The 27,916-nt window shown below is 36.7% G+C and overlaps 1 protein-coding gene across 3 annotated transcripts in view; it reads left to right on the forward strand.

Annotated features, from left to right (window-relative positions):
- LOC105450677 (protein bric-a-brac 2-like) overlaps nt 1–27,916 on the forward strand; it is a 39,129-nt gene that overhangs the window by 3,169 nt on the left and 8,044 nt on the right. Inside the window, exon 6 of one of the 3 annotated variants that reach the window (XM_011690624.1) lies at nt 13,977–14,839. The exons of 1 other annotated variant lie outside the window; for it this stretch is intronic. In XM_011690624.1, coding sequence (XP_011688926.1) covers nt 13,977–14,296 — 320 coding nt within the window. In that variant the 3' untranslated portion in view covers nt 14,297–14,839. Of the gene's footprint in view, nt 1–9,295; nt 10,046–13,976; nt 14,840–27,916 lie in introns of those variants that run through there. One more of the 3 variants, XM_011690623.1, reaches the window with a different exon arrangement.

Raw genomic sequence — 27,916 nt, forward strand, 5'->3', positions numbered from 1 at the left:
TAAGAAGGAAGACGGGATTCCTTCCTATTGCGATATTGTGACCTATTACGTTTTGAGGGGTAGTTAGTTGATTGCGTTTTCACATCAAACTGTACGATGGTTTGGTAGCTATGCAGCTTTGCATTACCTATACACGCACACAAATGATAATTAGAGGAAGAGATTAGGTCAAATCCACACAAAGACAAAATGATGTGTAAGATTTGCAGTGAAATGGTTTATTATTACTTTGCAAGGACGAGTATTTCAAGAGAAAATATCTCGGATCTTAATCACGATCTTTCCTTCACGTGGACCTGGTTCTCACTAGCACGAAAAAATGTATTTCAAGACGATAAAGAACCGATAACATTTTTTCACAATTTTACAAAAATGGCATCACATTTGGCCCTGTATTATCGTTATTGAAACTAAAATTAACTTTTTTTTGCAATGCTCTGTGAAATACTGTCAATTGTTATTTTCTCTTTGACCTGATTATTCTTGCACTATTAAATGGAATCAGGTTCGCAATCTTATTGCTAAGCAAATTTCTAAACATTAATGACAATCGATGTGTACATTTCCCTGTCTTGTTACGGGGAAGACTACTTTTTATTATTTCCATCGATTTATATATCGAGATTTACCTTCAATGTACAGAGTGCATGGTGTTTTGGATGTAAATGTATGGTACAGGCACTCGGGTGTAGGTTGAACTGTAGATACTAGCAAGCATTGCCAAGTGCTGTATGTGTGCCGACAATCATCAACATTCCTTTTTTTAATAACTCGATCAAAGCCACCACTATATTCCTTATGCGCACTAACTATTAAGCATACTGTGTATATACTAAAATAATTAAGGAATACCTTTCGATACTGGTTCGAGGCAACTTCTTTAAAAAATAGTAATTGTAAAAATATTTTAATTCGTGTGTACAGCGCGAATTCATCTACACAAAACACGCACTCACACACATACACACACACACATACAACACGTGATTTTTGCATGTAACGTTAATCGTAAATACGCGTATCAATTTTTAAACGTTTGAACGAAACACTGCGAATCAAATTTATAGAATTAGTATTTGCTGCAAGTTTTTTTTAGCGAAATTTATTTTGGGGAAATTCGATCAATATGATCGAATACGACATGTTACAATTTGAAAAAACTTACTATAGTTTTCTTTATAGTAATTTATGTTTTAATGAAATAATTGTGCTCTCCAATTCTCTCTTAAATATCATTGTTTCGATAAATTCAGAAGACTATGTTTCGATGAGGAGAGCGCTTTGTTTCAAATTTATTTTATTTCAATTGAACAGTGCAAGATACAGACTTATGAACCTAAATCTCTAGTTGAAGATATTCCAAGATAATTTTAACGGAATCATGCAAGAAAACAATATTTATGTACATATAATTTATGAAAATTATCTGGGATATAATTGCGAATTTCGAGTACTCTTCGAATCATCCGAGCTCCCTGCGATCGTAATGGTCGCTGCGTCCGGATCAGGCTCATATTAATGTTGAGATATTAACTTGCAGAATGTATCGTTATTCTATCGCGGGATATACATTCGCGCAGATACGAACTAATTCTGAAGTAGTCAGGTGGTGGTGGTGCTCTGGTGACAGTGGCATGCGCGTGCAATCTTTCCTTAATATTTGGTAATTTAAGACCAATTCTTTCCCTCCTTGTACGAAGCAAAATTCCATATGGTAAACGGATGCGTATGGGAAATACAGCGATCAGGGTTGGATCGATATTCCTCTGGAATCCGTCATTTCCAGCATTCTCTGATATTCTGATTCTTGATATTAGTATCCCAATAAGGGAATAAAGTTTTAGAAAGATTGATACTGATCATAGATATTTTCACATGATTAAATGGAAAATCCCGAAAATTAAAAATGGATAAGCGTCAACAGTTGCACATAAAGTTGTATCAAGGTAAACAGATATTTTCGGATTATTTGTTTAATATTTGTATTTTTATGGTTTTGTTTATTAAATAATAATTACACATACATAAAAGAAGATGGATGAAGAATAAATCTTACAAAATCGAGAGTAATAAAAACGAAACTTATAATTCGATATTGATTCGTTATAAATAAATTTTTTTATTTCTTTATATTCTACTGATAAATTATATTAATGTAAATTTATTTAAGAAATAATTATCTTTGTGCGTCATACTTTTTCCACTTTGTTGGAATATTTTATGTTCATTGTCAATTAATCGCATGTACATATCTGGATTAAAATCAAACGACAAAATGCATAAAATGCATAAATCGAAAATAGTGATGGATTTCGGAAGATTATCGATTATCCGATATATTTTCTTCGAGAATCTCTAATAAAATCTGGGGATTGTGAACGTATCTTGACCCGATCCGAAATTCTTTGGTTGCAAATATGTATATGGCCGGAGAAAGAGTGAAAAGAAAGACAGAAAAGAAAAGAAAAGAAATAAGTGTTTCGACAGGTAGGTAATACAAGATCTCAGCAACGATCGCTAAAGCAGAAGCATGAGTTCTTCTAGTAGTTTCACGATGACATCAAAAAGCTTGTTCCTTCATTTCAAGTGCTAACGTTATTATCGTTCGCGTAAAAACGTCGTTAACGTCTCCGCGTAACGTGACCCGTTGCGTCTCGCCTACGAAGTCGATTCGTCACGTGGTCTTTTTTCCGCCTACTGAATACCATGAATTTATCTATGAGAACGAAGTTGCGGTATTAATCGAACAATACGATACCTTGGATATGAAATATTTAGTCAACTAATGTGATATTAAAAAGAATAAATTTCTAATCTACTGCCATATCTATAAAGTTCATAACACTGGGCTCGCTTGTCTTTATCTCGCGAGGAGATAGAAACAGACGCCACTTGATAAATTCTAGATCGAAATTGATTGCAACGGAATTTTAGATCAGTCGCAGCTTGGGAGTAGGAGGACATTGACGTGTCCTGCAGTTGAACAGTTGCACAGTTGCTTCCTACTTCCATATTATTTCTTCATCTCCAAGATATTGAATTGTTCTCAAAAGTTGTCCCGTCGACACGCGAGTGTCTCGCCGACAGTTCTGGTGGCTGTCGCGGGATTTGCGTTGTCGAAAGTCACGATTCAAATTGAGGGAAAAAATATGATGAACGTACTGAGAAACGGACGTTGAGTGCTTGTGTGGAAGTTTGCGTTTCGCATTTGGAAGAGAGTGAAACCAAATTCGTACAACCTCATCCTCGTCGCAAGACGAGATACTACGATGAATTCTAAAGATAAAGAGGCGATCGACGCCGTCTTTTTGTTCGCGACAAAAGCGGACCCCTGCGGCCGGGGATATCGATCTCCCGCAAATTGCGCAGCAGGAGGTCGACGAAGCCCCAACCGTCGAGAGACACGGGAGGCTGGGATAACGCGAGCGTCCCGAGCAATTACGTGCAATCAGCGTCCTCGTTTCAGCGTCATCGAAAAGAGCACGAAAAAGGCACATTTCCCCTCTCGAACCGCAGAAGGTTTCGTTGTGGTGGCCGACGGGCGGAGAAGGCAGTCTTCCTCAGAAGCTCCTGCGACGAACAATGAAACTAGATAGATCACTCGAATGACAGAGAGAAGGCGATCTAAATTATCTCACGACTATTTCCGCCATTGTACAACAATTTTGCTGATAGATATCTGTGAAAAGATTGAAAGATTATTTCAAGGGAGACGCAATTGGAGACGACCCGGAAGCGCTAATTCTCGTGCGTCCATCAATCTCTCCACGTGTCCTTGTATCGATCAAAGGAGAACTCGATGACTCGCTCCATCCCGAGCAAGCTTAGAATAGCCAGTTGATTACAATGTAAAGAAGTTCGTTGTGTAAGTTCTCTTCCGGAGAGGCACGGGGGAAAAGGCTATATTGGAATACAGAAGCCCGCGCATTGAAATCTATAGCACGTGGCGATGCCACCGTTATACCGCGCGAAACTCGCGTCGTGACTCGCGCGATGTATAGCGACAACCGCGAATGACGAAGGGCGCACGAATGGTGTTAGTGAGATCGCCGACGAGAACACGCACTCTGTAGACACGGCTTTCTACCGCTGCTGCGATTGTGGGATTGTTGTGGTTGGTGCTGGGGGTTGGTGCTGCTGCTGATGCTGTCGCTGCTGGTATACCGTCACGGGTTTTTTTTATTGTTACCCCGGTGGATGATGTATACGGGGAAGGTCTCTCTATATTTTTTACTTCCCATTATTGCATATAACTAACGGTTGCCTGCATGCCCCCTACTACCGCGCCTATTACTCCTTAAGAAAAAAAAACTGACTAACCCTCCACCCCGCCCCCCCCCCTCGACACACAGCCCCCGTCCGAGCATTGTGTTTGTTGTTGGCCACAACACTGTGTTTCTCTTCAGGAGGGTTTACGTACGTATCTGGTCAGCCGCATAGCCTCAGCAAAGCGAACGGCCACGGGAAAGTGTGCGTGCACTGCAAGCAGCGCGGCATGGTAACGTCACGCGGCAAGCTCAGGCAGACCCGCTTCAAATGCTGGCCCTGCAATGCCTGCCTGTGCCGCTGGCCATGCTTCGTCGACTATCACAAAATGCGCGCGATCCCGCACATCCCGCCCCCCTAGCACCAACCCCGCCTTAGCGCACCCCGCCGGCGGCGGGGGAAAAAGACTGACGTTCCGTCCGCACCGCGATCGGACCGATCGTACGGGCCACGAGTGGAGATCGGTATGAGAAGGACACCCCTGACGCACGTCCGTCATATCGTGAAAGAGAGAGAGAGGAAGAAAGGAAGAGAGAGAGCTTTGATCAACCTGTACATATGACCGCGGTTATACACGCGAGCCTCTTCTGTGTTCCTTTGATGGCGAGCATTTTTCTCAAGATGTAGTTCCGTGTAGGGTCGAATTACTAGCTGAATTAACCTGTTCCAACAGGAAGTGATTTTGGCAGTGATAGCATACGTTTTGTCAAAAACTTGTTTTATCGACTTTATTTATCGGAAATATCGTTAGAGTATCGTTGACCTCTGCATTTTTGTTGTAGTAAGAAAAATACGTATTAATCAGGTCACAAGTATTTTTTTTTTAGATCTTTATGGACCATGATTTTTTTTCTTTGAAGCAAGAATTCACTGACATTTCATTTTTTAACTTCTTCCATCGCTTTGGCTCTTATAAGAATGCGTCTCCCTCTGATTTTGATAAGCTTTTAGTATGATGTACTCTAAATCAGAATAAGGGATACGTGTTTTTTTATACGCACTTCGAGGCGGTGAAATCTTTTGAAAAAAATCGGTTATTTTCTGTCGAAGTGAATATCATCGAAACTATAAAAGACGAAACAATTTTTAAATAAAAGTTGAATGGTTTTAAGAGTATTTTATAATGACAAAATTTTTCTAACCTTTTTATTTAAAAAATATTTTTTTAAATTAAAAATATTATATTTCAACTTTTATTTCTGATTAAAAATTTTTTCCCTTTTAAAATTTAGACGATGTTTGCTTCAAACAAAATTATCAATTTTTTTCAAAGGAATGTTTTACCTCTTAAAAGTATACATATATAAAAAAATATACGTATAAAAAAATTATATTGGTCTAGAATACACCATATGAAAAGCTCATCAAAATCATAGGGAGACACTTTCGTGTTTTTTCTTTAGTACCTCATTTAGACGTTAGGCAACGCGTACTCCATACAAGATTGTTATGCCAAACTAGTATATTTGTAACTTGCGACGGTTGTACTTGTAATATTATGTATTAGAATGCTATCCAAGACGGAGATAAGACATTGTGTGCATTTTATAATTTACGTGTCATCTCGTAAACATTTCGTGTTAATAATGTATTGTTACGTATATGCTTTGTGAACACGTTGATTGCGGCTAATGATTGCGATCAACGATAGTACGATTTTTAACGACTATTCAGTATGATGCTGCGCCGTACACGAGATTATCGTTTTATTCATCGCTCAAGAGTGCAGTCGAAATTAATTTGACGTAATTACTCGAAAATTTCTCGCTTGAAATCCATTTAATGTTTATTTGAAGAATTAGGTACATAAAACAGAAGTTAAAACAGATAAATGTATAAACATTTTATGAACAGTATGAACATTTTATTTCATGATCTTTAATAAAAATTGTCACTATTATAACATATTTTATCATCGAAACATTATAAATTTGGAATGCAAATTTAATGCACGAACAACTTATGGAACTTATGATGGATTTAAAGCCAATTTAATTTCGACTCTTTCCGTAAGACTGTTATGTATATATATTACTTTATAAATGTATTGACGTATTCGTCATTTTTATCAGCCAAGTTTACCGCGCGGATATATCCAGGATCTGCCCAGGATCTCGTATAGAATCTCGTTACCGTGAAGATCTAGATGTAATCGATTTGTTAAGAAAAATGTTAAGTACAAAGAATAGCAATTTCCTATCCGCTAAGACAGATTAAGGCAGCTACCACGATTAAATTCGTTACATTTGTAAGTTATAGTTTCAGGCAAAACCTGTACGGTATACATATAACGTAATTCTGTCGCCCGAATTAATCTGGTACATTATCCGCTCTCTGCACAGTTCCGAAGATCTCTCAGTTAGGATTAAGTCCGGCTATTCTGCGAAGTAAGATCACTTGGATTTTCGTGCTGTCATCGCGGATTTAACTGTAAGACAGATCACGTATTGCAGTATTATCGCAAACTTTGCAACAAGTAACTGTGGACTGATTTCTATGAAAGTATTTATCGATTTCATAGATACATTTTCGATTTATCGACCATTTATACGCTGTTGAAAAAAGAACGAAAGGATTAAATTTTTTTTAATATTTTTTATTAAATGATTTTCTTACTTTAAATTTTCAAGTCATTATATTAATTATTACAAAAAAACGTTTTACAATATATTTGAAGTGAAATTTTATTTCACTTAAGATAACATATTTATCATGATATCTGTAACAAATATTTGAAGTTTTATAATTTTACAGCAAATATGTAAAAAGTTTCCTTTTAAAGACTCGCTTTTTTTTTTAGATTTAAGTTGGAAATTTAATTTAAACCATTTTAATTTAATTTATAAACTCGCGTAGGGACAATCAAGTTTTCTCCAGGCAACGAAATAATTATTAGAACGACTTGCGAAACATACAGCCCCGAGATATATGAAGCGTAACGTGTAAAATAAAGGTATTACACGATTATTCTTAAGAACTCCTATGCTTTTCTGGAGAACTACGTTATCAGACGTTTTTTTCAAAAACGTTAAAACCACAAGGAACGAATCCTTCTCTGATATTTTCGAACGCCTGGGACTTAACGAGCTTCTGAATCTCTCTTCAATGGTGTCGTGTCTTCTGTTTCCTCTGTCTGATCTGATTAGGCTTGCTCTACTTAGCTTGCGCTTATCACGCACGTAGGAAAAAGGCGCCAGGAACTGACGAGAGGAGAGACTAGGCGTGATATCGTCGCCTTGCAAATATTTGGAAGCACTTTCTATCTCATATTTCTTCTTATTTCGCGTCTCTTTATATAAAAATTATGTCCCACAAATTACACAAGATATTTTTTTAATAAGCATTTATTAAATATCTTATTTACAATAAACTTGTATTAAATGTTGTAATTGACGCATTTATATTTATGAAAATTACATTGATTTAATTTTATTTACGAGTAGATAATTTTTCAAAGTATTTTTTATTTGGAAATTTATATCTAATATATGATAATAATATAACTTTTAAATTGAAACGAGGGAAAAAGTATTTTTTGAAAAATAAATTACATAAATAATTGGATTTCGTTAGTTGAAAAATTTATAAATGTACATTTATTTTTCATAAAAGATATAACGAAGAAAAGTTGTACGTACATACATATTTTTAAATGAGTCTCAAAAGATTTAGTATCTAGTATCCACAGCTTTATTATTTCGCGAATTTTGCCAAGAAGTGCTTCCAAGTCTTTGAAGCAGTCGTGATGGATTTCAACGTCGTTGAAATCCTTCCTTCCGACGATCAGCCACGCAGTTTTTCTTTTTTACGGGATGGGTATTAGAATCTAGCTTCTTCGAGAGGGGGAGAGAGAACGACAATGGGGATGCTACACACGCGTTTACCTCGGGATTCGGCTGCGGACAGGGAAAACGCGTTTTACATTCGCCGGCGTTGTGCAGCTAACAATGCGTGGTGACGTTGTGTGTTTGTTGTTTTCTTTGTGCAGAACGTGGCGCGGATGGCGACGGCGACGACGACGACGCCGACGCCGTTTCTGCCAGCGGCGTCGCCGAGCTCGTCCCGGATGACGATTACGGTCAGTCCGGCGCCGCGGCGGACGCAGACGGCCTCTTGTTTCGCTGTAGAATTTGTTGGAAGGGTTTCAAGCACCCGATGTCGTTGACACTGCACAAGGACTTGCACACGGGCCAGACCAGGTGCCCGATTTGCCAGCGCATCTTCAGTCGAAGTTACGACATGAAGGCACACTTGCTGCGCATCCACAAGCGTCAGCACGCGTTCAGTGTGTTCGACGTCCAGTCAAACTTTCGAAAGTGATGACATATGACTCTCTCCTTCCTCCCCCCCCCCAGGGCTTCTTCTTTCCCGGGTTCTTCTTCCACCTGTTCTCTCGCGGCAAAGGTTTTACGCGAGGCTGTTCGTTACGCGGAATATCTCATTGTTTTTACGCGAGAAGACTACTTTAACGGCAGATTTCTCGTGGTGTTTATCAGCCGAGTATTTGTTAGCAAGATATATTATAAGAGGCTTAAGTACTTAAATAACGAAAGGTTAAACCTGAGGTGTAACTAAGCTTCAGCAGAGTGCAAATAATCGGGGGATTTATTCCCCCGAATAGTTTTCCAGTTTAGCAGAACGAGCTTAATTTTTAAGGTATTTGATATGTTCGCTGTCAAAACAAATTTCGCACTGATATTGTGTAGAAACTGAATTTACGGCGTCGTAACACGTTAGTGTTTGAAAATGAAAGAACAAGCGTGATGTACCCCTTTGTTTGCTTAATTTGATAAACGGGAAGATTCGCTTAAGAAGAAGAGGAAACAGATAAACGAATTCATGTGTGCTAAGTTGAAAAGTTGTTACAGTTTACAACGAACGGAAATTCTCTTTCAACACATATTAGGCCGATTACAGTATTCTAGTCCAGTTTAAATCGTACAAAAATCCAACTTCCAAATTATTACACACAACATTCGAAATTATAATACACATAGTATAATGGTACGAAATCGTGTGTCTGTTGTAGAATCTCTAAAAAACGCGGTTATCTACCTGAATAGATGTCTACCCACTAAATCCTCCTACCTAGATACCTACTACTATCTCGAAGACGAGCATCAAGATAGATCTTCAAGTCCTGTAACGTGGAACATGTCATGTCATAAGATTCAAAGAAAGAAGGGACCGGCTAGGCAAGTAAAGAAGCCCTGTAAGAGATGTGACGAGAATAACATTACGGTATTTAAAAATAATAAGCCCGTCGAAGTGACGACGTTCTGTAACGACTGCACTGGCAAGCCCCACTTTTGTCTGCGTTGCTTCAACATAGTGCATCAGATCGCGTCCGACTAAAGTTCCTTTGATAATGTCTTTAAACGGACAATATCCTCTAATTCGCTCCTATATCATTAGGATGACACTCTTTGCCCTGACACAATTAAATAGATTTTTATTTTTAGATATTATTTTTACGAAAATGTACTTGTTATATATACAACAAGCGTGAATATCTTAATTTTTCTTGATGATATGATTACTATGGCAGCGAACATGTTAATATCGAAAGTTAAGATATCTCGTCGTACAATAGATTTTCATCGGTTATGCGCTAAGAGAAGATTTATTTTAGACTGATAAAAAAAATGTCTACCGTTGAAATGTATGCAAGGGATTCCAACCAATTGTCCCCCTCCGATTTTAATAAGGATAAAATATATAGACAAAAATAAGACCTTTTTTTATAAGTGCTCAATTTTTATCATTATATGTAAAATACTATCTTGAAATTTTTATTTAAAAAAAATTCTTTTCTATTTTTTATAGTTTAAATCAGTACTATTCAGGATTTGTATTTTTTGGACTTGAAATTGAAATATGTCGGTTTTCGTGCCTATTGCCATTGCTAATCCTCACTCGATAGCTATTTTCTTGTAGGCAATAGTATTTTGTACGGAAAACAAATTATTGGCAGACTAGATTACAGAATACATAATTAATGGTATTAAACAGTAATATTAATTATATAATTAATCATATATTCTGTTTTGCGTAATTATAATAAATATATATGTAGATACCAAAATTATATATGAACTTAGATCATACGTGTAATAAACATATAACTTTTATACATATGTTACGGCCTTCGATCTTGTTCCCGCGTGCTGTTTTTAGTTTATTATACATGTAAATTTACATGTATTTTTTGTACATTATATATTTGTATATTATTCTTAATATATATAATTATGTAAAAATAATACATAATTATAAAAAATACGAGCACTTATAAAAAAAATTCACGCGTATGTCTTCTTTCTATCTATATTTTAACATATCCAAAGCTTAAGTGAATGCTGGAATTCCGTCACGTTTGTTTTACCGACGATTTGTGCACATGTATGTGTGCGATATTGATGTAGTAGTGCGTAGATGTTTACATCTGATGTATTAATGTTCACTACTACATCAATGTCACACGCATACATATAATGATATTTTCGGATCTTCCGTTCTTTTATTTATACTAAAGCACTTAGGCTCATCAATAAAACAGTATTATTCTTTTATGTAATCTCGAGTGCGACTACTATTTATTGCATATGTACAAAACTTTCGTCTAAAACTTTTATATGCAACACATGTTGTCGCGAGTCGACTGCAGAAGCCGATATTTTTCTAATTCTTTGTCGTTTTTTGTATCCAAATGTAGTAGTCGCACTCCGTTATTGTAAATACTTTAATTTTGGAAAAGAATTTGTAATTCTTTGAAATCAATAAAAAAGATTAGAAGATCCGAAAATAATCGCGTTCAATCGATAAGACAAACCTGTGTTCAGCATCGTCTTAATTAAAATCAGAAGGGGACACTTACAAGTTGTGTTCCTTTGTCAGTGAGATACTCTTTATAAAAAAGAAAAACATAAATCGAAAATTAGTACAGGCCAAGATTAAAAAAAAATACACATATAGTACAGTAAGTATTGAAACAAATAGATATTTTAGCAGAGACACAATTCATTATTTAAATATACACTGCTTATTTTTTTGTCTGAATGTTAAAATTCTAATAGCAAGAGAGAGTGATTATACAAGTGTAATTTATTATTTATAAACGAATACGTCTAAAATGATTTTATTATTTATATTTCAACACAAACGCTTAAAAAATCTTGCCAAATTAGTTTTATATCTACGAAATAATTTTTCGTTACTTTTGAAACATTCTTTACGAACAAATTGATTCATGAAGTGACGTGCCATGAAATATAGAAGTATATTGAGAGTATTTAAGGTGTATAATAATGCATTATTCTTTTATTAGGGAAGCATTTAAAGCTGCATATAACACTGCAAGAGTATCAAATAAAAAATGTTTTGTTTTTCGTCATTATCGATTTTCATAAACCCTATCAATTTTTTATTCGTACTCTGTCATTGCACATTTAACTTTAAACATGATTGCTTTTAGAATTTCATTTGTCTCTTTCGTTAACGTTAATAATATATATCATATAATTAATACATGTTTAATTTTAAATGTCTAATGAAAAAGTAGACCGTGTTTAATACAGTGTCATAAACAAAAGTATCTTTATGACTCAAAGGTGTGAACCACACATCGGATATTTTACGTTAGAATTGCTTGGAGTGAATACATGTTATGTATATATGCTCGCCGGAGTGTTGCTATGTCAAATATTATCTCACATCTGTAATAATCTTATCGTCGCGCGTTTCGAAGTTTTTTTTGTACGTTTAGTAGCAATATTTACATATTTAATAAATTGTGTACACTACTTTGCGTATTGCCGGAAGTGCGACCACTTTCGATTGGTACTCGATGCCATCGAATAATGCTATGAGTTTCTAATAAAAAAGATTGTAAAAAAGAAATTGTATCTTTTGGATCAACCACGAGCACGGACTAATCCGCGCGATCTAATGCGTCAGTGGACAATTGGGGATAATAGCGCGCAGCGAGCGACGAATTGGAAATAAAATAAATTAACGATAAGAATCCCGGTTGTTTATAAAATAACGCCGATTCTTAGTCGTTAGAATCTCAAGGCACACTCTTAGGAGAAGAGTTTGTTTCTTTATTGATGTACAGGAGATATAGAACTTCGCATGTCTCGGTATCCGCAAGCTTTTTGACATTTCGGCACTCCCAAAGAATTCTCCTTTTCGTTTCTGGCTGGAGGCTTCATTGAATATGCTTATGGGGACTGTACCTACTCACATTGGTTACGAGCTCTTAACACAGAATCCCGAATCAGTTGTATCAATGTACGGTACACATACTCGACACAGAATGCGTTGGCGAGTACGATGAAGGGCCGACCCAATCAATTGAAATTAATACAATAATAATTAGAAGTAGAAGTTGCACATTAATGATTTCCTATTATTAGAAATTAGTGTTTAGTAAAAAAAAACACACACACATACACACACACACGTACACACTTGTAATATTACAAATTATTAATTACAGTCAGTGGATCTTTATTGAAATATTTGTATTTTTAGAAAGATCAACATTGAGTGAACATTTATAATTAAATTTTTAAAACATAATAGATTTAATTAATTCCAAATTTTGTTATACTTAAAGATCCTTTTTGTAATATCGATTTTTTCCAGTTTACTTTGACACTGTAGCTGTATTCTATAATCTATTTTGTGATAAATGAAGTGTATTTTTTTATATGTCATATGATCTTTTAAATTTTCACGATGGGTCGTCCTTTCTCATGTTTTCGAAACGTGCCCCTGACGGCCTGAGACCAAACTTTCACTCATCCGCACTAAAAATGAAGCACACGATTTAGTGCGATGCAACGTAATTAACAATTAATTATCTAAATTTTACGTTCAGATTTAGCCGTGCATTAATATCTTATAAGCACACATCCCATAATTCAACATAAGTGCTTTATACATATGAATGGTCTTTAGAATTTTTATTTTTTATTTAGGGAGGGGGGAATTTGGGAATTTGCAATCTTTTAGTCCTTTATATATTTAGAAAACATTTTCGGAGGACTTAAGATTGCTCTTTTAAGTTTTTTGGTGTTCTAGTTATCGGTATTCTTGTCGTATAGGATAATTTTGTATGAATATTATAATTTAATAACATATGACAATTTTATAAAAATTTATTATATTCCTATTTTATCGTATAGGATAATTTAATATGAATATTATTATTCATATAACTTAAGAATATACGATTTTATAAAAAATTTTGATAAATTTTTTTACATTCTACACGTTATCATATCATTGCAATGATTTTCCTTATTTTTTTTAAATGCCATATAAAACTTTATCATTAATTTATCACCTTTGTCATTTTTTTTCTAAATTTTAATTTACATTGTTGAGCCTTTTCTTGCTCTCAGTCTTTAATATTCTAATATTTTGAATCACGCATATTAGTGTTTCGATTATAAGAGAAACTCTTATCTATCGATACCGATGTGTGCTTATCGGGATTGTCTCATTGTCGTATCTCCGAGAAAAAAAAAAAAAAAACAACAAAGTCGACACACCGAAACAACTGAAACCGCGAAGTGACGAGGCACAAAAAAAAAGACAAGAAAAGACCAGAGAAAAGTGTCTCTTCGCGCACGACGAAATTATTACAATAAAAAAGTATGAGACCGTGTGTGTATGGGAAACACTTTGGATTGTGTGCGCAGAATCAGAGCACAATTACGGGAAGCATCAACCGCTACCACCACTACAACAACAACAACAACAACAACAACTACCACCTGCGCCACCGCAGCAAATGAGCCTCGTTCTCGACGGGGCCAGGCGCAGATCTAAGCTGCACTACGTGGTGGAAAGCGGTCGTTGGGTGTGCGACGTCTGCGGCCGAACCTACAATCGTGGCGATTCCCTAGCCCACCACCGCAGTATACACAGGGGCGACACGATCTGCCCGATCTGTCAGACCGTCTTCACGCGAAAGTACACCATGCGCTGCCACATGGTGAACGTGCACGGGGTCAAGTAATGACGTGCGAAATGCGGCCGCGGATGTGCGCGGGGACGGGGACACGATAGAGAAACTCGAGGGACGAAGCGCGGTCTTCGTAACAGAATTGGGCAGGACACTTTGGGGTTCGTCTAATTTTTAACGTCACATTCGCGAAAAGTTATAGGGCATCCATAAAGAAAAAGGATTTACGTCTCTGGAAGACGATAAACCATGTAAGAACGTACTTATATCGTGCGCGGATGTACGATCGACGTCAGTAGACGTACCATATGTTCGACTTTGACGAAACGTGACTAGTCTCTCGCGGGTATGATAGTCGATTACGTCGGTTTGGACGGGTCAGAGATTTGAGATTTTCGGATAATTGAAAAGATCTTGAGGCTTTCGGAAAAACCCGCGACTTTTAGACTCTTGCTTGCGAAAGGTTCTGGGAATTTAAGATCCAGCGAACGAAGTTAACTTTATTATGCATACATATTTGTTTATAGCAGTAGCTTTGAAATATCTTGATATGCGTCACTAATTAAGTCTTTTGAGTTTTTATCTATTTTATAAAAATTCCTTAAAATTCATTGCATAGCGTAAAGTTATCTGTAATCCAAACTAATATTGCGCCGAGCAATCAAATGGATTTCGATTAAAATATTGAAATTGTATATATATATATATACCTATATATAATTTTATGTCTATATGTATATATATGTATACATATATATAATATATTATATGTATGTATATGTATGTTCTATATTTTATATATATTTATATAATTTATTTATATGTATATATATAAATATACATTAAAATTATATGTAAATCGTATTATACATACTGAAAAAAATAAATGCCGGATAACATTCAACGCGTTAAGTCCATATCGTAATGGCAGAATTACAATAAAAGAAATTAAAATCTCAATTATTATTTAACTATTATTTAATTAAAATTACTTAAATATATCAGAAGATTACTTTCTTCTATAAATCGATTGTACGCAAATCATCTTCTACGTGAGGTTTTCGTTGGTTAATCTTTTTTAATGCGGACGCATTTTTCAAACCGACAAATGCGTCCGCATACAATTATTCATTCCATAGATAAGAATTCTGATAAGGATATGATCGACGGCTATTGTCTTGTATGTTTCGTATGTAATTAATTAATCGCTTTAATTGATATATTCTAAAAAAATTAATTTTTTTTAAATTACTTTTATTATCACGCACAGAATTTTATTTTCTTCATTATTAAAGATACAAGAATATCTTCATCTTGTTTCTTTAAGGATGTTTAGTACCTACAATAGTAGCAAAAAGTTAAAGGACTGATTTTGACAAATATGCTCTTCTCATATAGTTTGAGTAATAAGGATTGTGCAGAATGTTATCATTTATTCAGAACTAGAGCGCAGAAATGCTTATGTTGCTTTTTTCCTGAGAATTTTCGAATTCTGTGGCCAAATCTAACCTAAAAATTCAAATTAAAATCCTTATAACTTTGGATTGCTTCAGTGAATCGACTCCGGCTTTTGTCTTAAGTCTTTCAACATATATAAGAACAATCTGTAAAATTTTTGTTAAATTCTCATTATTTTAAAAATTCTATAGAATATAAAAATTTTATACCTATAGAATTTTTAAAATAATGGGAATTTAACAATAATTTTACAGATTGTTCTTATATATGTTGAAAGACTTAAGACAAAAGCCGAAGTCGATTCACTGAAGCAATCCAAAGTTAAGGATTTTAATTTGAATTTTTTGGTTAGATTTGACCATAGAATTCGAAAATTCTCAGGAAAAAAGCAACAGAAGCATTTCTGTGCTCTAGTTCTGAATAAATGATAACATTCTGCACAATCCTTATTACTCAAACTATATGAGAAAAGCATATTTGTCAAAATCAGTCCTTTAACTTTTTGCTACTATTGTACGTATTAAACATCCTTAATAATGGACATGAAATTGGTATGAAGATCGGTCGCTTTTTGCAAAAATGTCTCCATATTCTTCCGTGACACGCGAGAAGAATTCGAGATATATATGCGTATGTACATATGCATGTATCATAAGTATAAAGAAAAAGTATAAGGAAAAGGATAAAACCTATCTTCCTACGGCGAAAGAATGTTTGCGAGTACTCAAGTACTTAAGTATCACAAGAACGTTATACTCTATGCAACTAGACTGATCGTTATTAAGTGTTTATCGAGCGATCTCGATTAAACTGCACAAAGGGGGTTACCGTGTTACTACACCACTACTTGGCGAAATCAGAGCATCGCGAGTGAACGTAAATGTCAGCAGCGATCTTGTCCGAAGCTCCGTAAAACGCGCACAGTTTATCTAGGGCGGCAGCTTCCTCCAAGCGGCACGAAATCCATCCGTCGTCCTTCCCTTGAACGTGTAAAATCGCGTGTACATTTACGAGACGATTATATCGTGTCGAACATCATCACACACGTACATATATAGAGCTGTCATTTATGTGGATGTCGCACTTTCATTTCAGCGCGAAACTTAGACGGTCGTCGATCGCAATCGGATCGATCGATCTCATCGTTGTGTATATCTATAATTGATGTTTATCGGTAAGAAATTGTGAAGACGTCGATATACAGAATAGACTCTCGGTGTACAGAATCGAATTGCGATGATGACACGACAACACTTTTTTTCTCAAATTGTACGCAGTAAATGTTACGCAGCGTATTAAACCTGAGGATCCGCTTACCGAGGGAACCGTTTTTCGCTATTCATTTCGTCAGTTTTCGTTACTTTTTATTGTTTTACATCGTAACAATATAATTTGCAGAGATCGAGTGAGATATTTTGATTGTTCTAGTGAAAATTGACGCCGGATGAATACGTCTCTTTTAATTAATTTTTCTTTTAATAACATAAAGAAATTTCGGGATCCTCAAAGCAGATAGGTAACTTCTAAGCCGGAATTTTATTATTTAATTTTATTGCTTTCCATTAAAATTTTTATTTTATTTAAGTTTTTCGTTTTTTCTAAGAGAATAATTTACTGCGTCTTTAAAACGGAGTTTCACTATAAGTTTAATTGTGATAATTTCCGCTGTAACCGACATGACGTATTATGTGTAATATATGATATAGTAGAATATACAAAAAAGCATCGCGCGCCGGGTTATACATTTTTTTGTACTTCGCATTCTGAAAAATAAAGCCATTATATCGAAACCGTACTGGCGTCCTTTGGGCTGCGGAGTTATTTTTTCACCGCATGGAACGATTTTCAGGATTATTTATCGAAAATTTTCGATGAACAACACGAATGCAATGAGATTTCGGTATAACGAATGGAAATTACGTAATTTTATTATGCGATAGAATTTTATTTATGTAGTATAACACTTTAATTTAGATTAAGGATTTAATTTAATTTGAGCATGCGGATGTATGATATTTTTGATAATTACGAGTCACGACGGTTCATTAAATAGCAGGAGAAAAGTTTCAATAAAAGGATTTCTCATTCCAGAGAACAGAGATTATGACATTCTCAACACAACAATTAAATTTGTCACAACGAAATTGTGCAGCATTTCTAGCGTTAAAATGTCTCTCATCATAGAACGTACTGAAGATACTTTCACGAGTAATTTCTTCTCATGTCAGAGAAATTTGACGAACGTGAATGAGACTCCCCTTAGACACGCGAATGTCGTTAATTCACGAATTGTCGACTCCTCGCGCGCATGACACCGCCGCTTCTCCATGTGCCGTGCCGAAGCGCGGCACACACGACCACGTTCGATTATAATAGCGATCACAAAAGGAATACATGATTGTCGGTTCACTATACACATAACATGCGATTGGCAGTATATCTCGTGTCTGACGTACCTTTTTGAGCCTGAATATAATCGGCCCTCAATCACTCACGAAACTTGGTCCCCGAACCAATATGTTGTGCATGAATATTGAACATTTTATACGTGTTATTCGTTCTTGTACCCGTTTTCTTTTCGCTGTTGTTCATATTTTATTGCCGTTGTACATCCATATAGTTTCACAGTAGCATGACCGCTCCGAGAGTATTACAATTACTGCCATTCTGTGTGTGTCGCCATTCTCGTGAACATCACTGTGTCTCTCTCTTTCTCCTTCTTTCTCTTCCTCCTGTTTGTAAGTCTCGCCACAGTATAACCAGTAGGTACACTCTGCGAAAAACCGAGTCGCCGCGCAACTTTTGTTTTGGGTTAAATCCAATGAAATGCAAGGTGATAGAAACGTACATATACATATGTGTAGACGATTTAAGCAATTACATCAGACATTTTTTTTAGTGATCACTTCTACGAATAATTGTTACTATAATAATAAAACGTTTTATTCGATTCACACATTAAATTTTATTGATTTATTGTATCGAATCCATATTATTACTTATCTGTTTTATTACTTGTGAGGCACTTTTCTCAATTCGGTCCTGGATTTAACATAGTGGATGCTCACGTGATCCAGAAAAGGAGATCAAAGGTGCCGACGCGAAGTATATCTACTGGTTATACTGTGGTCTCACCGTGTGCGTTGCCTTTTTTCTTTTCTTTTCTTTTTTTTTTGTTGTTGCTATACTGCTGTTGTTCTCAGATCCGAGTGAACGAGTGGAAAAGTAGGTAGAGAAACGAGAGTGAGATACGGAATTCTTCCGAGTGTACGAGTAGCTTGCTACTGATATGCGATTTTTCTCTCGATGTGTTCCTTCTGTTCTCTTCTTAACGTCGAAGGCACCTTTGTACTCGCAGCGTCGTGTGCCGTGATCCACGACGAGGCATTTGTCCTAATTTTTTTATTATACATAAAAACAATTTTATTTTATTTGATAGGTTTACAGCAAAGGAAAAGGATTTTAATTTAATAAAGTATCGTAGTATTTTTTTCTATATTTATTCGATTTTAATTGAAAATGCATATTTGCACAAAAATAATATTTATTTAATATTATATATTTATTAATAACTTAACATTTTATATTTATTTAATCTTTTTATAGGTGTGAAAATATCATTTTTATAATAAAAATATAAAATTGTAACATAGAATGTATAATATAAAATTTATGGGACGAAAAATGTCACGTCGTCGATCGTGAGGTTACTCTCGAGTACTCGGGTACAGATGATGAGCGATCCGGTAGCGCGTCCCGTAAGCACGAAAAAATCCGGAAGTAGGGCAGACCGCGAGAGCCGCGTAGCCGGCGCGGCGCGGCGGCGTGCGGGCGCGAGCGCGCACTCGGCCACGACGTAGCATGAACGTTTGTGTCTGATTTAGATTCACACACGGTGGTCATCGAACAGCCGTCGCACTCGTGCAAACTCTGCGGTAAATCGTTTTGGAATCGGGACTCGATGTATAAACACATGAATATGCACAAGGGCACGACCCAGTGCCCGGTGTGCCACAAAGTGCTCAGCCGCACCACGCACATGAAGCGCCACCTGAAGAACCGCCACGGCTGGCTCGGCGGGATCGGGACGACCGCATCCGTCGCGGCCGCGGCCGCGGCCGCAGCCGCCGCCGGGGTGCAGGTGGCCCCGGCCGGCGGCGCCGAGACGCCGGCGCCGATCTCCGTGTCGTCGACCGCCCAGACGATCGCCCAGCAGAACGCCGGCGGCAGTCCGACGAGCATCGACGCGAACGCGACCTTCACGACAATACGCATTAGGGAGAGCAGCGTGGAAAGAATCACCTCTAGTCCTATTCCTTAGTGCGAAGACGCCCTACCAAAGAAAGAATCCCGTCGACGCAAAGGAGGATAGATCCTCGCTCAATTAATTTCAATCTGATTCTTTTGCCGGATCGGACGCGATCGGTTTTTAAAATACGCCCCGCATTTCGCTCTGAATGTCTCGGTTCGGATCCCTCGGTTGTGATCATTATCGTGCTCTCGAAAGCCGATCGGTATTTATTAAACTCGGAAATGGACGATCGAAAACAAAAAAATTATTCGATATTTATCAAATCTAAAAATATGAAGGTCTAGCCTTATAAAATAATAGGATTAAATTTTAATAACATAAATTTTACAATTTATTTAAAAAGGAATAAAAATATTAAAATCATTTTATTTTTATCAGAAATATTTTTAATAAATAAAAGCTATCTTTATTTTTTAAAATAAAATGAAAAAGTACAATATTTTAGCATTTTAATCTGCGTTTTCTTTGATTCTTATTAAATCAATTTCTATGTCGCTGTCTATTTAGTTTGTGAAAATGCATATTAGTAGTTACGGTCGTAGTCGGTCAGCCGGTTGGAGTGAAATGGTCACGGTTGGATGAAACAGTAGAAAGGGCAAGCGTATGGCCCGCCGCACCGCAGTAGAGCTTTACGCGATTGAGTCGGGCAAGTGAAAAAGGAGACTGCATGCAGCTACAATGAAATCTCATTGAGGTTTGACTGATAGAAACGAAAGCGGAATTTGTTACATCATTACATTTCTGTTACATCGTTATACCTTTTGATTAACATTTAATTTAAAGCACAAGTGCAATTTATTCGAACCAGTATTACGCGACAGAATTATGCAATTTTCCGTTGCTAGGAGAAGCCAAAGATTTTTTGTTTCCGTTTCCGGAGCAGTAAATTTAATAATTGTTAATAATATACTTATTGATCGTGATAATCATAATTACAATTGAATTTATCCGCGTGCGCGTGGACGATCACTGTATAATATTAATTTTTAACGATAACGAGCTCGGCTTGCGTGCCATATTTTCCGTGTTCCTCGAATCTAATTGTTCCGCGGTCGATTATTTTTTTTAATCGAACAAAGAGACACGTACAAAGAATGTAACAATTATTATTTGCCGTGACGTTAATGACGCGTTGGCGTTGAGCGTCGATTCTATCCTGCTCTAGTTGTCGACGAGGAATTTATGTTATGCCTGTCTCTTGAACTTCACAACCTAGTCATTCGTACACATACATATATATGTATATATATGTATCTATATGTGTATAATGCACATAAGAAGGAACACGAAACATACACATACACACACCTTATAGACTATGTGCGTATACACGGATACATTTTTTGTAACCAAAGACACGGAGGGAGAACAGAAAAACGATTTATTTTATCTAGTCAAATTTCTTCGAAAGTTCAGTACTTAATAGCATAAGGAGGAATGTGCATTTTTTTTTTGTGCGATCGATGCGATTCAGCGCGATGCGGTTCCGCTGCCCTTAGTTAGATCGTCAATTCGAGGGCGATCGACAATCGTCGAGGACCCGTGATCCACGCGATCATGGTAAAATTGCTGAAACTATCTACTAGATTTTTGTTACAAAAACTGAATCGACAAAGGACGATCGATAAAATGGAATGGGCCGATTTTTTATGTTTTTTTTATATCGTCGCTGAATGATGTGGTAACACTTTTACTCATCTAAATCTGTGGAAAAATAATTAAAATGTTTTATTTTTAAGTATTTTCTTGGTTTTCAGTGAAAAAAATTATAAAACTGTAATTCAAGTAATTAAATAATTGGAACAAAATTATCGCTAACCAAATTACTATTAAGAATGACCCCGTGAATTTTATTGTATTCAGCGACCCAAAAACGTAAGATTACACGTGTAATTTACGTTACACTTTTTAGGCCAAAATCGACCCATTTTTATTTAATCGTCGGCTCTTTAATCGAGAAAACAGAAGCAAATAATTTTTACTATTTGCTATAACACGATTCGAAATTATCATTTGTAATTATTTTATTATATTTTATTACATCTTTTTAATTTTACATTTCATCAAGCAACAATGGTATGTACATTTACAGATGCATTTTTACCAAGATCGAAAAATAACGCTTTAAGATAACATTCGATTAATTGCCCTGTGCCATTATTTTTTTAAGTTGAACATGTCAACGTGACGAATTTCGTGTTTTTACGACGTCTCGACGACCGGCTAAAATTTTTCGCCGTCAGTCAACGCGTCATAACGTTTCTCAGATTCCATTGTCGGACCGCGAATCTACGTTGATATTACGGATACTCACACACATGCACTAGTTTTTAAGGTCTCTAAGACTTGCCAAATATCTAATTATCTAATATATCTAATATAAATAGTACATCCTGATTTTTTTTATTTTAGTTTCGCAGATGTAAAGTTAAGTATCTCGTACTATATTATATTTCGTTTGTTTATTTTGTTGTCGTTATTGTTTGTTCTATTTTTTTTTTATCAGCTCCGATTTCGCGATAGCATTATGTGCAACGAGCGGTGCAATGAGCTCATTTCACTTTGCCATTAGAGAATCTCGGAGCTTCATCGACAGTTACGCCTGTGTACTTTCGCAATTTTTAAATTAAATTAACAAGTCGACATTCTCAATGAGAATAAATTAGCTATTTATAATAATTTATAATAATAAATGTAATCTAATATATATTAAATTATTTTATTTATTTACGCATTACTGTCCACATAAGTTAAACAAGTTGACTATCTAAAATTATTTAAAAAAAGATATATATATATATATACATAAATATTTGCAATTTATTTATACAAAAAATATAAAATGATATATCCACAGCTTTAGAGAAATCTATTATTAAAATTGTATTTAAATTAATATATTAATGAATAATATTAATATAATAATATTAAGTATATAATATATTTAATATTATTATATAATAAAATTAAATATATATAATATTATATATTGTATATAATATTACATATATATTAATAAGTAATATAATAAATGTAATAATAATACACTAAATTTAATAAATATATTTAAATTAATAATATATATCGTAATATAAATTATTTTTATGGATTTGTGGACAGTATTGTACATATAGGTACAAATATATAAATTTACTGTACGGTATAGGGGTGAGATTGAATGCGCAGTGCTCATTTTCGATCACAAGGTGACTGTCGATAAATACAAGAGATTCTACCGTAGAGAGGCTATTATTTTTCGTTTTAGAATCGTTATATCCACGATTTCTTTTTCGTGAACAATGTTTATCTATGATGACCATGTCATCAGAATCTCTCAACGAAGTGGGAAATGTACAAATTGACGCTAGTTTTACGAACGGGGATGCAACTTACAAGTGCAATTGTATCTAGTTCCAGTGCTCGTGGATTAGTTTTCTTTATCTTTTTCACGCCTTGGTGCAATGTGACGAGATGGATTTCGTGTTTCCCAATTATCTAAGTTGATTTAGGAAAAACGTTCGAATTATTATACGGAATATTTTTAGATGCACCGAGTCGTCCTTCAGATTCCACGATGGATTTAGAATTGGATTTTTTTTTAAGGAATGCATTATCGGAACATTATCTGTCGCAATACTTTTACGTTTTTATTATTTGACAATTTTTTATAAAAAATTAAGAAAAGGAGAGTTTAAAGGGAATTAATTTTCATGCACGAATATATACCCTAACATATATTCTTATTAATTCATAAATCGGCTTTTTTTGTCATTGATTGCATAATTTTCCCGTACGTTTTATAATATCCGTTGCAGAAACGGTGCGTAATGTACAACGCTTTGGATGCTGTTAATTTAACATTACGATTTACGTTTTTGCGTAAAGTTTTCTTTTATTTAAGTTACCCTGCGCGGCGTCACTTGTTTTAAATCCCTTTGGGACGCTCTATGATTTATATATATATACATATATGTATATATAACACATGTGTAATTACCCGTGTTTTTTATTTATACGCACTTGTAATTCATACGCGTACACGTGTGATGCGATCGTACGCGCGCGTACATGCTAAGCTCGAGTCGACAGCCGTGTATGTATACGCGAGCACGAAAAATATTATTTTGTTACGGGACGGGAAAGCGAATGTGCACATTCCTCGGAGAGCCACGAATGCGAAATAAGTACAACACCGCCAATTAAATATTGACCCTTATAGAACGAATTGATATTTCCTTTAGTTGATTATTTATAAAAGAAAGAAGAGATGAGACATATATATGTATACATAAAGTATGAGAAAAAAAAAATATATATATATAATATATCATTACGTAATCCTATGTTTGGCTTATGCAGGCTAAATAATGTAAGTGGACATATGTGTGAATAAAGTTGGAAAAACTATCAACTCACATACAAGCGAGAATCTCCTCTTTCCTTCGCGCGAAACGCGCCCGGCTTTGCGACTTTACCTCGCAAAGCGACTTCGCGCGACTTTGATTCATCTCCCCCCTCTCCGCCCCTCGCGCTTGAGAGGATCATCCTTGATTTAAGTTACTTATATTTTTTTTCCGAGCACAAATTTTGCACGGGCAAAATTTTGCGCGCGAGACCTAACGACGAGATCTTGGAATGGACCGCTTTTTTTTTTGCGCTTTCGTTTCACGCAACACACATCACGTGTCGAAGTGAGACACACACAGTCTCGGCTAGACGACAAGCTGCAGCACTGCACCACGACACCTTCTAATTCACCTAATCCGCTACAACTGTGAATTCTGAAGCGAGTACTCTGTTTAGCTACTTAACACCGTTGCTAACTAATTGTGGCCGGCGCTTCAGCCAGGCACATATAGCGCATCGGCACCAGTCATCGATCACGTCGGTCTCGTTGTTCACGTTGTGTGAAACGTAAAATTATATATATAATCGTATTTATTGCAGTATTTATTACAGTATGTCTGCGATGTCTTTTAACGATGTTAATTGTTAACATGTCTTAGGCGGTGTTGGTGTACTTGTGTACGTCTGTGTTTCAAGCAGGATTGGGCAGAAAGTAATCTGATTATGAGCGATCGAGCTATAAATGATTAGTTATTATGATAATTAAGTAAAGTAATCAGCGATCATTATTAATGAAGTAAATGCAGTCGATTTTAATCGAATGTAATCGATTGTAATCGAAAATCTGAATCTATAAGACGATTATTCACTTTTGACGTGAACGAAAACTTTCGAATTAATCGTGTCACGCAGAAGTATTGCATACAATTCATCGATGTATAATCTAATTTTAATGAATGATGGGTTTTGTGCAAAAAGAGAGGGGTATGAATTTTTCAAATTGTATATTTTACAATACGAATGGTCTTATCGCTTCAATCGCGATTACTTTATTAATTATCTGTGATATAATAATCGCGATAGTAGAAAGTAATTGATTGTTTGCCCAAAACTGCTTTCGAGAAACGAAACTGACTAGAGGTAAAGAAGTTGACGGGAGGGGGCGACATATTGTGCATGACAGTCTAACTGTTGTACTGTGTATAGTGACCGAATCCGACGCTCGGGATTCGATCGGGGCCCCCCGGGGATCCCCGAATTGGGATCCGAATTGTTGAATGAATTAAGCTCGGTGAGAGCCGATCGAAGGGGGCAGTGTTACACAGACAAAATACACACTTCGAGGAGGATCATCAGTCGATCGCGCGCTCTTCGGGTGGCGTCCTACCCGGCGCCTGCTAACACATCGGCCAATACAGTGCACGTTGACCCCACACGTATATATGGACCAAATGACCATTGAACGCGCGTTCCTCGACACACTGGAGAGCAACCGATCGCGCGTACTTTAATCCTTTACCTGCTGGAGCGATTTCATCCCTCGATTCCCCGAACGAGGCCAGCAAATTCGGAAACCGTGGCTCTACTTAACGATTAATGTATCGAAATAGAGTTGAAAATATTTGATCACGTTGAAGGCCTTCTGCCTGTTGTGGTAAGAAATTGGATGATAATTTTGTGATTCGAGCAACAGTCAAATTTTAGAGAACGATTCGGCGTTCGCGATAGTGGTGGCTTATCAGAGAGCTAGAGGATATCTTATCTAGAGTCACGAGGTTAAAGGGTTAAAGTTCACGCCCGAGGTCTCTACATGTTGTCATCCGAGTCTCACCAGTAATCGACTGACGATCCCCTCGCAATGGATGGCCTGTGTTAACGTGTCACCACCGTGTCCTCTCCTCCCCTCGACCCCCTGCCCTCCCCCGCCCCTCGCCGTCCCTTTCCCGCCCTCTCCCGCACCTGTGACCTCCCCGCTGACTGTGTTCCCGTTGATAATTGATGATGAGGAACCGCCGGGTCACGTGGCTGTGTTAATGTGTTGCAGGGGGGGTGGGACGCAATCGGAAGCACGTTGGCGATACAACTGGTCAGGTGGTGATGCAGGGCCCGGGGCGTTTTCCGTGCCGACTCTGCGGAAACGTTTACAGGCACCTAGCCTCGCTGACCCAGCACCTCGAAGTGCATCGCAACCAGACTACCTGCATCGTCTGCCACACCACTCTCAGTCGTAGAACCGACCTGCGGCGTCACATGCGCCTGAAACACCAAATACCCTGGCAAAAAACGATCCACAGGCAGCGCAGCCCGAAAAGCGAATTGGACTCGTAGATCACACGCGCCGCACCGCACCCTCTCTCTTAAATATATATATCTCTCTCTCTCCTCTTCTCTGAGACAACATGATATACACCGATCGTCGCCGTGGCGATTCGCTGTTATATTATCGAACGCCGAACACGAGCGACGTCGCTTCTCGCTCCGCTCCCAGCCCGCGGATACCTTGTGCGTTCGCCGACGCGGGAGAGCCCGCTTTCTCTCTGTGGCCGATCTCGTCATCTTAATGCTACACGTTTCTCGACGTGGTCTTGAATGACCCGAACTTGATTTATGTTTCGCTGTAGACTGGAAGAATAGAAAATATTCGCTTCGCGTAACTTGAAGTTGATTTTTTTTTTTTTAACAATAGAGAGAAGAAGAGATGTTTATATATTTTCAACTGAAGAAAGAAAAGAGTATTGCGGGTAACGGTAGTGTTAAGATGACGATCGTCCGCATTCACAATTATTCAGAGAATGTAATAAACTGAGGCTCTCACAGATATAAAAAAAAACTATAATATTACGCGCCTCTTCGCTTGCTAATTTCTTCTCGCGATGCATGCGAGTGAGAGTAACGTTGAAAAACTCCTTGGAGAATGCGCTCTCCTCGGAAGATACGTTAATCGGTACGTTGATTTTCTTTTTTATTTGATACAATTATCGTTTTGCGGTGAACGGCGTTCATTTCTCAAGGTAGCGGAAAAGGAAGTTCACGGTCGAACGTGACAAATACGGGATATTTCATCCTCTTCCTCTCGAAGAATAAAGTATTTTAAAGCGGAGTCTTTTTTTTATAATTTTTACATTGCTTAAGCGGCACTTGATTAGTGTTAACGAGAGCAAGCTCGGTTCGATGAGTGGCAAATGTGCTTTTTGTCTGAACGTGTACGTCTTAATTTTAGTCTAAAGGATCTAAACGCAGCGGACTTTCTACTGGAGTACTAAATATTTATATTGTAGCTGTGCAAGAAACTGTGCATCTTCGTTGACGACGCATTTAATTACGCTGAAAGATCCGCATAATCGTCGACGATTCGCGCGATATATTCGTTAATGTCTTTAACGAGTATGAAGAACGGCGGGTGAACGAAAGAGTCGGAGGGCGAGAGGGTCGGGTCGAAATTAAAAATTCGTTGTCCTATGGTGATGAGATAAAATATAAAGGTGAAGGCTTCTTCTCGGGGAAGATTAACTCCGAGCGGAGGGGAAGTGATTTGGCGAGCGTATTTCTTGAATTTC

This window comes from Wasmannia auropunctata, unplaced genomic scaffold, assembly GCF_000956235.1.
Source record: "Wasmannia auropunctata unplaced genomic scaffold, wasmannia.A_1.0 LD336057.1, whole genome shotgun sequence".
NCBI classification, from domain to species: domain Eukaryota; kingdom Metazoa; phylum Arthropoda; class Insecta; order Hymenoptera; family Formicidae; genus Wasmannia; species Wasmannia auropunctata.